Below are 12,321 nucleotides of genomic sequence, written 5' to 3' on the forward strand. Positions count from 1 at the left end.
ATAAAGAACAGTGGAGACCTTTAAAGTGTATGTAGTTAATATCTCTGTGTCTAGCTGCCCTTCTCTTTCTGAGAAGCAGCAGCTTAGCCATTGCTGGCTCTGCAGCTGATCCCACCATCTGATGGCTGATCCATCGTCAGTGCCATCAGCACAGGAGCCTCCCCCATTTTCAAGGGCAGTGTCTTAGGGACAAGAATCTCAGCCTCGTACTACCAACCTGTGAAAATGAAGGCACAGAATCACAGTGAAGATGCACTGAGATGCTGATGCAGTCAAATTCAGAACTGGTCTCTGTTCTAACAGCCTGGGTAAGAAAGCCCCGAGTACTGTCTCATAAGCCAAGTGAGCATTCAGTGAGAGAAACAAGAAAAGGTCTGTTGGACTGGGATCTGTATCCTCCCTTCACCTCTGTGGGTGTCGTGGTTTAGAGCCACGAGCAGCACAGACCACTTCGGGGACAGATTCCTTCGTGTCCTCACACTGGATGCAGTAAAGACATTGCTCCTCCGCTTAGAGTCTCCCCCATAGGGGTTCTCCGATGTGCACTGAAATGTGAACTGTGGTTGAATCTCTTTCCACACTCACTGCACTTGTAGGGTTTTTCTCCTGTGTGGATTCTCGGGTGTATGATCAGACTCAAGCTCTGAATGGAGCTCTTCCCACAGTCCCCACATCCATAGGGTTTCTCTTCAGTGTGAATTTGCCGGTGGGTGATGATGTTTGAGCGGTCGCTGAAACTCTTTCCACATTTGAGACATTCGTAGGTTTTCTCTCCCGTGTGGATCCTCTGATGGCTGATGAGGGTGGAGCTCTTACTGAACTGTTTCCCACACTCGGCACCGGTAGGGTTTTTCGCCAGTGTGCACTGAAGTGTGAGCTGTTGGTGAACCTTTTTCCACACTCACTACACTTATGGGTCTTCTCGCCTGTGTGGATTCTCTGGTGCATAATGAGAAGGAAGGAGAACTGACGCTGGGTGGTTGAAGCTTTTCCAGCACTCCCCACACTTATACAGACCTTTCTTCTGTGTGGACTCGGGTGTGCTGTGAGGCTTGAATAGTCACTGAAGCCCTTCCCACAGTCAGGGCGCTTGTAGGGCTTCTCCCCAGTGTGGACCCTCTGGTGGCAGACCAGATGTGAGCTTCGGCCAAAGCTTTTCCCACAGAGGCCACATTTATAAAGTTTCTTTCTGCCAGTGTGGGTTAATCTGTGGACAGTTAGATGTGAGCTCTGGCTGAAATGTTTCCCACAGTCACAACACGTACTGGATTTTTCTGCTACGTAGGTCCCCTGAGGGCCTATGAATTTACCTAAGTGTCTTTCTGGAGGAGACGGGGATTCTTGTCCATGTTCTAAGGCTATTTCCCATTGCTTTTCTGCCCCATACTCACTTTGTCAGTCTTTCCACCAGTGAAGGTATCGGGAAGCATCGTTTTGGATCTTTCTAACAATGCCCCAGGTAATTGCTCCGAAATGTCCTGGCTTGAATTCTCATTCTCTGGCCTTGTTTCAAGATCTGAAAGAATGAAATGAAACTGCACATATAACCTAGTTTCTGAATTCAGGGAGAGTGGAAACAGTGGGAGAGGTCCTTACTGGATACTTCAAAACACGTTATTGATGGCAACGGACAGGACATGGCCACCTTTCCACTAACCAGGAACAAATGAGCTGGAATATGGCTGAATCACAGCTAAGACCAGCAGGCTTCCAGGGCTCGCTCACTTCCCCACTTCTAAACAAGGTCACATGGAAAAAGGCAAAGAAAAAGCCAGTCAGCAGTGTGCAGGCCCATCCCATTTCTCCCTCTTTAGTCACAGCAGCTTCTTACTCTTCAGAGGCTCTGCCCTCAAGCTCGGCTCCTCTCTTGCCACTCACCCATGGACTGGAATCAGTCCTAAAAAGCCACATTTCTCTTGGATACTAATGTCCAGGTGGAGGGACATGCTCAGAATAACTCTCTGAGCCTTTCTCCATCTCCTTCCTTACAAGTGGGAGGAATGGCTTCTTTGATCAACGAGCTGATATCATTAGTGAAGACTGACCCTGCAGGGTGAGACTGTGGCTGTCTAGTGCTGCCTGTGGTTCAGTCCTGGGGTTCAGGATTAGGAAGCCCACTGTGGCCACACCCCTAAGCCACAATCTCCAACAGTGGCACCAGTTAGAACATTGCCATTTCGATCTCAGTGTCTTACTCATTTCTCTCTCAGTTGGTCTGGAATCTGAGTGGGGGACGAACAGTATTATTTATTGGATGCCATAATATTTCATCAAAATGACTGAACCCTAAGGGAGAAGGAGGTGGTGGATGAGGGCAAAGGGGATCAAATATATGATGATGGAAGGAGAACTGACTCTGGGTGGTGAACACAATGTGATTTATAGATGATGTAGTACAGAATTGTATACCTGAAATCTATGTAACTTTACTAACAATTGTCAACCCAATAAACTTTAATTAAAAAAGAAGAAGAAGAAGAAAAAATGACTGAACCCCACCAGGGACGGGAGCTCATTGCAACCATAAGAAATTCATTCCTCCAATAATCTAAGGTTGACTGTAGTTTTAATTTGGGGGTTATCCATGCACACTTACTTCTATTTACCTGGTTAAGTGATAGATAATACTTAAATTCAGATAGAAATTTAAGAGGGAAGTCATAAACACTAATAATTTGAATCTACTTTCCAAGGAACTAAGGTGCAAAGTTAGGGGAACAGGCTTTCCGGATGCTGCCTATCTCTGTTCTCCCCACTCCCATGGTTTCAGCACCTCAGAATGGTAAGCCCAGAAGGCCAAGGGCCTGGGTTCCTCTCCCAGCCCCTGCCCAGTGCTGGCTTGTCCATGCTCAGAATTCCAGGCCCGACGCCTGCGGGGGTGGAATAGTAGCTTTCGCTCATTTCCCACCTGTACAGGAACCTTCCCGAATTGCCTCGAAGTCCCAGAGATCATCCTTCCAAAGCTCTTCGCTTCTGCCCAGCCTTGAGACCCCATCTGGCTGGGGACCTAGAAGTCCTGCCCAAGGAAAAGCAGAAAGAGCCATGCAGTTCTGTACTTCACTTTGTGTTCTCATACCTGGAAGTGGTAAGTGAAATGAGAAGGGAAGCACCTCCCAGAAAATCCTAGTTTCCAGAAGAGAAAGTTGAATGACTCGGGAAATTGCCCCCATAAGTGAGGAGTACAGGACAATGCACTCATCTCTCTTAATAATAATTATTACATTTGCTGAGAGCTCACAGTATGTGAGGACCCTCACAGAGCCCACTGAGGAGGTACTGTCACTGTCCATTTTACAGATGAGAAAGTGCAGGCCTGGGGTGTTAACCAACTTGCCCAAGAACATACAAGCCTTTAGGTGGCAGACTTGTATATATAATATAAGCAGAGTTCACATCTGTGGGGCTCTTTAGATGGGCACAAACAACTGAAATTTAAGTACCTCCAACCTCTCTCCTCTGTTTCTATAATAACCTCTCTCTTCTATTTCTCCTCTGTTACTAAAAGCAGGCAGGGAGATCCCTTTGCTCCAGAGCAGAGCTAAACCCTGAATGTGGTGGTTGTGAGTCACCCGGCCTGTTGGTTCCTCAGAGGGCTGATTCTAGCAACACCTGAGGCTAAGAGGTAAATAGTGTTCCTCTGAAGAAATCCCGATTTCCTCCTGGCAAGGCCATTCCAGATACACATTAGTGACAGCATCGTGACAGACCATCAGCATGTCCCCTGAGCTTCCCACATGACTCCCCGTTCTGAGGGGCCATGGCAGGGAGAGCTTACCACTGTGGTTCCCCCTCAAAGGCTGGGGAACATGGCTCCTGGGCTCCTCTGCCATTTTACCTCCATTTCCTGTCGCATGTCCCGGCGCTGCCCTGTGGTTCTTGGAGTCCCCTCCATTGCACAGAAGGCATCCTGCCACCTCTAAGCCATCGAAGTTGTGGGCAAGGGCCCAGGGACGACTCAGGGCGTCCATCTCGTCATAGAAGGGGCAGGTGCCCGGCCTGTGGCTGTTCCTGGCTTTGTGGTAGTGGCTCTGAAGGTTTTTGAACCGGTAGCGACACTGCTCCAGGGTGTGCAGGAAGCCACGCTCCCGCAGCCGCGCAGCCACAGTCCGGTACACCTAGCGGTTCCGATGGCAGGTGCGGAGTTTCTCATGGATCCAGGACTCACTGAGAATTCCCAGGAAAGTCTTGGTTTCCTCCTAGCCCCAGTGCACCCCTGCCACCTTCCCATCCTCTGGGCCCTGCGACTCCAGCGCGTCCCAGGGCTTGGCTTTTCTCAAGATGGGCACCTGGCATGGCTTGACGCTTCCCTCACCCACTGGGGAGTCTCTCACATGCACCCCCTCTCTGGATTGCTGACGATCTGGGCTCTGTGGCTTTTCCTCCTGATCCATGTGAGAGCTCACACTGGGTCTGTGAGATGGAAAATCTCTTTGTAGGGAGACAGACAGGAGGCAAACAGGAGGGGGTTTGATGAATCTAACCCCAACCACTTTGTATACCACAGAGGAGAGAGAGTAATTTTTAAAAAGTCTAAGGGGATTCTTGGGAAGACTTAGTGAAGGTAATATTAAGAACTGAGAGAATAAGAAAAAATTCAGGCCCAAACCTCTAACTCCATATCCGTGTTCACCTGGCCTGTAACAAAACCCCAGCACCTGCCAGCGGCGTTACCGACCATCTTCCTAAGATGGGCTTCAATGCAGCATCCTTTCCAGATTCCTGCAGCTCACGCTTGATAGCACTGACTATGGTATTAGATTTACACGTCTTTTCAAGCAGGATCGAAGGAAGGAATGGATTTTAAGAATTCAACCCAAAAAGGTCTGGGGTTGTGAATACTACAGAAACCTCACAGCTAATATGGTTGTAAAGAAAAAATGCATTCTTATCTCGCAAGGCCCCATTTGCAGATTTCTTCCTACTTATTTCCAGGTGGTTCCTCTGTCCAGCTTCTGGTCGCCTCTGTGCCTGCTGGGAGACATACACAGCCATGTCACCGAATGTCGCTAACTCCTGAGAAAACATAACACGTCTACTCAAAACTCGCTGCCATTGGACAAAATGCCTCTATACTGCCTGAGTCAGAAGGCAGGGGACCAAACAGACTCAGAAGAAACCAACAAGTAAGTTTCCTTTGGCTTATAAATGCAATAAGGGGGACGGGGAGGGAACAGGGGAAGAGAAAGCTAAGGAAGAAATAAGCTAACATTTACTGAACACCTGTGCCCTGTGCTGGAAACTTTTCATACTTGCTCAGTTACATGGGTAGTATATGGCAGGGCTGGGATTTGAACTCAGGGCTGTCTGAAGCTCCCCCCACCCCACTACACCATCCTACATACCAAGATCCAGATACATAAAGAAGGAAGTAACCAATACTTTTAAGTAAATCAGTATAATCTTACGATCCCAGGGTCAAGGAAAAGAAAGACTATAATACAATCCCTCATTACCTTAGCTGTAGTGCGAAGGCCGCATTTCACAGGCTGATGAAATTTTGGAGCCTAATCTGTAAAGTTCCTGAGCCTCCCTGCTGGGTAAAATTCCTTTGGAATTTCTGATGGGCAAGTGTGTTAGTTGCAGGGGGCCCCAATCAAGTAGTAAAAGGTGACCTGAGTAAGAGGAAAGGCTGGCTCACCTGGAAGCTGTTCATCGTCCCCAGGTCACCATTGCTGTCCTCCACAGAAAGACCAAGAGCCAAAGGATCAGGCAGGGCTGGGGAAAGGAGCCATTTAGAGGACATGCGTCTCGGTTGCTCCTGGGGACCAGCCCGACTGAGTTCAAAAGCAGAAGAGTCTTCCTCTGCCTCTTGTGTCTTTGTCCCGTCAAAGAAGGGCTGGCTTGAACTCCACAAGTGTTAGCCTGGCAGGATTGAGGTGAAGGAAAGAACCTTCCTATTGTCCCCTCCTCATGTCCTGCTGCCTGTGGAGTCTGGCCCTCTGTCACTGGGGAGGCAGCTCCAGAAGTTTTATAGGAGAGGTCAGGGGGCTGGTGGTCTGGTTGGCAAGTAGAGTAGCTGGAAGCTGGGTTTGCATCACAATTTACTGAAGGCTGAGAAAATGCCAGGGATCCGTATTGAAGAATGAGGATGGGCTGCTGGAGATAACAGGGACAATAAACCGGCCCCCCCTCCCTTTCCCTGCTCTTCAGTGAAGGCTGCAGTGTGAATGCGCAGGGCAAGACAAGACGGCGCCCAAGGTAGCAGCACCTTGGAGAGCAGCGCCCGGGTGGAGCCGGCTCTAAGTCCAGAGATGGAAATGCTCTGACCGCTCCCCTGCCCTCTTGGGCTGGGTTCTCAGCTCTGGGCGCCCCTTTCAGGATTCCTCAGTCCTGGCATCAGAACTCTCCCCAACAGGGAGATTTACTGTGGTGAAGATTACAGGCTTGAAGAGCAAGGCCAATAAAGACACACTCGCTATGTGTTAGTTACGGGAAAGTTAAGATACTCCGTCTGCAGTAATCAAAGCTGAGGCAGTCACGGCTCAGAGATCCCCAGGGTTTCGCCCCAGGTCACACAGCTGGTTTATGGCAGGAAATGGGCAGTGGTTTGGCGCTTTGACCGTGGCCTGGGTGACTAGCCTGCAGAGCGTGACTTACACCGGAAGGCCACTCCGCTCGGTGGGCGACCTACTCTGGAAGCTTTATGGGGTAAACGCGGGCCCTGGGGACGACGTCGCTGCTAACGCTGCAGGGCCGCGATCGTCCCCGCCCGGTCAGGTGGGTGGCGGAAGGAAGGCGCCTCTAGCATGAGGGGCGCACTGTGCCCCGGGGTCTGCTCGCGAGGCCTGTGCGGGTGCGGCTGGACCCTAAGTCCTGGCCCGCTCCCGCCCGCCAAGTCCCTGCGGCTGCGGGTGCCTGCACCCCCCGGCACTCGGAACGTACTCCAGACCCGGGATCTGGGGACTCAGGCAGCCACTAAACACCGGAAGCGGAAACGCGAACCCCAGAAGGACTCGGGCTCCGCCGGACTTCATTTCCCATAAGCCTCTGCTTATGCCCACAGACTGGCAGCAGGCGTAACCAATAAAATGTGGGGACGGCGTAGGCGCCCTTTTGTTTCGGACGAATCGGTGACAGGTGGGACTTCAGCTGCATAGTTTGTAGTCCGAAGCCACTACTATAAGGGACCCTGCTGGAGAGATAGACAGTGGTTGTCGGGCTTTCCCGACTGTCGCGGGAATTAGAGGAGTTGGCGGCCTCTCGCTTCACGCGGCCCGGCGGCCCTGAGAGGGTCCCTTACAGCTGAAAGCGGGTATTTATCCGTTAGTCCCCATTTATCCATATCACACAGGTGAGGGAGCACAGGCGGCTTGGGCTCGAGGCCTCGCAATGTGGAGCTGAGACTCCGGTTATTGTGCCACAGAAAGCCCTCTCGTGTGGTTGTCCACTGTGGTAATGCGTTAGCACCTCACACACACTTTCTCTTTTCCTGCCAGCACAGCCCTGGGGCATTCGAGATGGATACTACTGACATTTATGCTTCAACCCGGAGTTGTGGAGCATCTGCCTTGGGCCCAGCAAAACACTCCTCCTAAGGAGTGCAGTCCAGCAGAGGATGCTTTCACTAAGGCTGCTGTGAACGACCTCAGTAACTCCAGTCCAGTGTGGTAAGTGCTAAATGGAGGTGTAGTCAAAATATAAACATATATGACTGGAAAGAAATACCGTCGGGCAGCTGGAAGCACCCAGGAAGGAAGAAGGTTCAGCCTCAAGGTAAAGGGGCAAGCAACGAGACTTTGTTGAGTACCTACTTTACATATTTCATCTGGTTTGGATCTGACAATGAATCGTGCGTAGTAGGTCTCATGCCCTGTTTAACAGAGGAAGGGTCCAAAATTCAACGGAAGGTGGGTGAAGCTGTGATTCTCCCACAGGAGGGGCAGCCTGTGGTGGGGCAAGGGAAGGATGGGGTGACAGGAGGGCTGTCCAGGGAGTCTCCAGCCCCGTTTTGAGTCTGGGCCATGGAGAGCTCTTTTCTCCTCTGATCTCGGGGACGGGTTCCAACAGGGCTACTGTGGAAACAGGCCAGCACTTGGAGCATGCGCACACATCTAGCTTTCAAACCATTCCCTGGACCAGCCCAGAAGTTTCCCAGGGCTGCCTCAGGGACCGGTTAGGTGGGCGAAGTTCCAGCCCAGGAGAGGGCTTTGGGTTCCCATCACCAGAACAGCTCTGCTTTCACATGTTTGCTATTGTAAGATTTCACCGGGAAATCTTTGTTTAAACCATTGTTTAAAAAAGAAAATTGACTAATACTAATCCAAGTCCATTGCCCGTTCCCTTAAATTGGAGCTCCCGCGCACATGGAATTTTGACCAGAAGCAAATTCAAGCATGGAAAGGGTAGCCCCAAACACAACTCGTATCACCTTCACCATTATGTCACACCCAGTACTTCAAGGGAGAAGACATGCATACATGTCCTTGAGCTGTGAGCCACATTCCCCAAAAATGGGAGTAAAGGACCCTCAATAGTTACATACATGGAATGCTTCCCAGTTGTAGCTTCCTGGTCCCTCAGAGGACAGGTGGTCTTAGAAACCTAGATCGGAACATTCTTTGGAGGAAGCACGCTATGTCGAGGTCAGAGTTAGCAATATTACCGCAGAGAATAGGAGGTCAGTGTTCACTGCCGTACAGAGCGACTTCCTTTTCCCATCCCAGCAGCCTTCTGGAATAGGAAGAGCGAGTGTTGTCATCAGTATTGCACATGAGGAAAACGAGGCCTCCAGAAGTGATGTGCTCCAGTCACTCTGCTAGTTAGTGGCACAAGTGTGTCTAGAACCAGGTCTGTCAGCTTCCTTGGGCTCTCAGTACTCCATCTACTACACCACACATTTCAGGACAGGAGGAGAAGGGAGACAGACAGGAGCTAATAACTCTGAAGGGCAACAATATGAACAATGAGAGAGGCAAATGCCAGTAGGTCAGTTTTCAGCACGAGTTCATTTTCTAGATCATTGATGTATTTTGAAAAACATGGCGTAGAAGTATTTGTAAATAGTGCATAAGAAGAAAGGATTTTTAGATGAGGAAAATAAGCTTATCCTGTAAGAATTCAACTAATTTCAAGCACATGCAATAAATGGAGATTAATGTTTCCTAGGCCCACTGGGTCATCCACTTAATTCCAACTTAACCACTGATACTAACCTATCAGCAGAAGGCACGTTCAGCCGGGAAACCTGGAAGAGCTAACAAGTCAATCTTGGGCACTGAGCAGACAGCATTGGGAGGCGCAGGAAAGAGAAGTGGGACTTTGAAGGGCAGCCTTTGTCACCTGAAGGGGTTCATAGCTGGTGTCTATCTGTCCCTCATATAATCCCTTTCTTTCATTCCATGTTGATCAACCACTGTCTGATCACCAAGCCACCATTTAAGTTACTTGAGAACAAGCACAAGGGGTTTTCTGAAGGTGGCTTAGTATAGGAGGTCCCCCACTGTGAATTAATAATAATTGGGGTTCTGGGTTCCACTGGTCTTTTTGCAATTTAGTTAACAGGAGCCTGCCACCCAGGGTCTGGTCATCTCGGGGTGTACTGAGGAAATCTAGTCTGCACCAGAAAAGTTGGGGACCAGAACTCAGCTGTGGTAAATCTACCATGATGTCCCCCTCCCTGAGGCCTCCTGGCAGGCACCCTTCCCTCAGACACCAACCGTGTAAACAAACAGCAGGGACACTGTGCCTGTCAGGACCTGTGAGCCAGGAGGAGCCCATGCGAAGAGTTTCCTTGGAGCCAGTTCTACAGCTGCCTGGGGCCTGTGAACCATTGGCAAGTTCCCAGTTGGGACACTGGGAAGAGGGAGCAGGAGAGAGGGAGCCAGGGCAGGTAGGCCCTGGAGACACAACCTCTGCTGATGCCAGAGGCTTTAGCTCATTTGCACCAATGACTAGGCGGAAAGCCAAAGGGAATTAACCAGCAGCCCTGCTCTCCACCAGGCTCTGAAATCTTGTCTCAAAATCTGACCATCATCCCACAGTTCTACTTCTCCTTCCTCTATGGGCTTGGTCTGTTTTATCAAGTGAAGAGGGTGAGAGAAGGAAAGATCCTAATGTTCTGTCCAGAGATTTGAAATAGCTCCCAGGCAGCAGAGAGGTTAAAACAGCCCTGCATTTGAAAAACTCCAAGGCTGTCTGTGAGAGGCTGTGGGTGCAGCAAACCCAGCACACTGGGCTGCTGCTGGACTCCCTGGTTAGGAGACAGGACCCCCATGGGGGATAAAGGGCTGGGAAGAATGGCCACTGGTCATGTGCAAGGAAGGACCAGTTAACACTTGTGGATCATCCTGATACTCGCTAGGGAGGGAGAAGACTCAAGCTAGTTGCTTGATACATCATTTTTATTTTATGTTTTGTTTTCTTCTCAATTTGTTCCCCAGGTATTTTTCGTGGCTTTAATATTGCAATGGATCAACTGACTTCAGGACTGGAGTGGTTAAGCAACAGGTGCTGGGTAAGTCACTTACTCACCTCTTCCCTGAGTTCCCCCTTCCTCAGCTGGGAAGTGGGGACACGGACCTCCGTCATACAGCTGTTAAGATTAAGTGAGACGTGCAGAGTTATTGCTCCATAAATTGTGTTCTATGAGTTGTTGTGGTTTATTGAAAACTGTCAGTGCAACCCAAAGGGAAGTAAAATTCCCTGGGAAAAAAAATAAGGAAGTCTCATTAGGACCTGCCTCAAATGGTGAAAATCTCTGATAAGAGTGAGGGTATGTGATTTGTGGCACAAGTGTGGCTACACCCAGGTCTGTCCGGCTCCCGACACTCTGTCTGCCACACCACCAACTTCAGAGTGCGATCGGGGGGACAAAGTCTTGGCTGGGAGGGGAGCTGAGGGGGCACTTCTGGGGTGTTGCTGAGTTGTTTCTTGTGTGTTCCATTTGTAGCCATTCAACGAGTGGTACATTTTTGTTATATTTCAACAAAAAGGTTAAAATAAGGGGTACGGTCTCGGGATATGGTTGTATGAATACACTGGGATTAAAGAGTAAGATAGAGTCTCCTCCATTTCTGTTTGTCTGGACGGAAGACAGATTGTGTTCTACAAGGTTGGCTATAGTAATGATACATGGTTTTTCACTAGCTTTTGATGATCTGTGACATTTCAAAAATCTAAGTTGTTTCATTAGGATACTGGTTGGTTAGGTTTTATAAATGTCTTCAGCTTTGTTTCCATTCATCTATAGAAATCGATCGCAACTTAGGTGAGAGGGCACTGAAGTTAAAAGTAACTTAAATTTATTGTTTTACCAAAGGACAGTGTAGGAAACCTAATCATTGACCAGGTCAGAATTTTGGGCTCCCCCTGCCTCTTGCCATTTAGATGTATGTAACTCCATGAAGAGAACTCCGTTGGCAAATATTGACTGAGTTCCTATCACATCCCAGGCCCTGAGGCGCGTGCTGGAGACCGAGTTGGGGACCTCAGAATGAGTGTGAACATGCAAAGTAGAAGTGGGAGAATCATGTAGGGAGATGTGTAAGTCCATGCAACGCGTCCCAGGCACTGAAGTTGGAGGGGGTGGGGGTGAGGTGGGTGGGGGTGAGGTGGGCAGGGTCAGGCCTGCCAGAGAAGTGCAGGGAAGGCCTCATGGAGGAGGGGGTACCCAGGCTGAGTCTTCAAAAGATGTGCATGTGTGCCCCCCACAGACAGGGAGGCCCAGCATTCCAGAAAATGGAGCAGAGTGAGCAGAAGGACAAGGCAAGGCCCACTGAGGCACCTTCGGGGGGGTTGCCGGGGGCATAGAGTTGTGGTGACGAAGTTCCACAGAGGTCGCAAGGCAGGCCTTGTCTGCTCTGCAGGAGCGTGGTCTTCTGAGGGTCATGGGGAGCCCCGGGGGGTTCAGGTGGGTACAGACAAGCTAGTTCTGTGCTGTACGAGAACGCTCGCACTGACCACTACAGGGAGGACGGAGTCGCAGGAGGCAGGGTGGAGCGAGCCTGGGGCACCAGTCGGGCAACTGCACCTGTCAGCAGGGGTGTGAATGACACGGAGGGTTTGGGGCTGGGAGAGGTTAAGTAGGGAGGCAGGATTTGCAGGGCGTGCTTCTGATGACTCTGGGGGACACCAGGAGGTAGGAGGCTTGGAGGACTCCCAGGTTTGGGGTTGGGTGTGGCCGGGTAGATGGCTGTGCTCCTCACAGAGAGAAAAGACGGAGAGGCAGGAGGAAGCCCGGGAGAGGGCCAGACCAGAAATCAAGAGAGGACCTCGCTGATGGAACAAGGTCCTGATTGGTCCTGCAGCGAGGTGCAGGCTGAGTGCGGGTAGAGACGGAGAACTCACACTGACACACCTCTGGGCTGAGCGTGGGGGCGAGAA

The 12,321-nt window shown here is 50.3% G+C and overlaps 1 protein-coding gene across 4 annotated transcripts in view; it reads left to right on the top strand.

Moving 5' to 3' along the window:
* Positions 1-4,985: 4,985 nt before the first annotated feature.
* The window catches only part of ZNF774 (zinc finger protein 774), a 33,474-nt gene continuing 26,138 nt past the window's right edge, over positions 4,986-12,321 (top strand). The window contains exons 1-3 of one of the 4 annotated variants that reach the window (XM_033100049.1): positions 4,986-5,123; positions 7,437-7,607; positions 10,380-10,453. In XM_033100049.1, the coding sequence (XP_032955940.1) occupies positions 10,406-10,453 (48 nt within the window). In that variant the 5' untranslated portion in view covers positions 4,986-5,123; positions 7,437-7,607; positions 10,380-10,405. Of the gene's footprint in view, positions 5,124-7,112; positions 7,253-7,436; positions 7,608-10,379; positions 10,454-12,321 lie in introns of those variants that run through there. The other 3 variants (XM_033100050.1, XM_033100051.1, XM_033100052.1) reach the window with 3 other exon arrangements.

The sequence above is a fragment of the Rhinolophus ferrumequinum genome, chromosome 28 (genome assembly GCF_004115265.2).
Source record: "Rhinolophus ferrumequinum isolate MPI-CBG mRhiFer1 chromosome 28, mRhiFer1_v1.p, whole genome shotgun sequence".
Lineage (NCBI taxonomy): Eukaryota > Metazoa > Chordata > Mammalia > Chiroptera > Rhinolophidae > Rhinolophus > Rhinolophus ferrumequinum.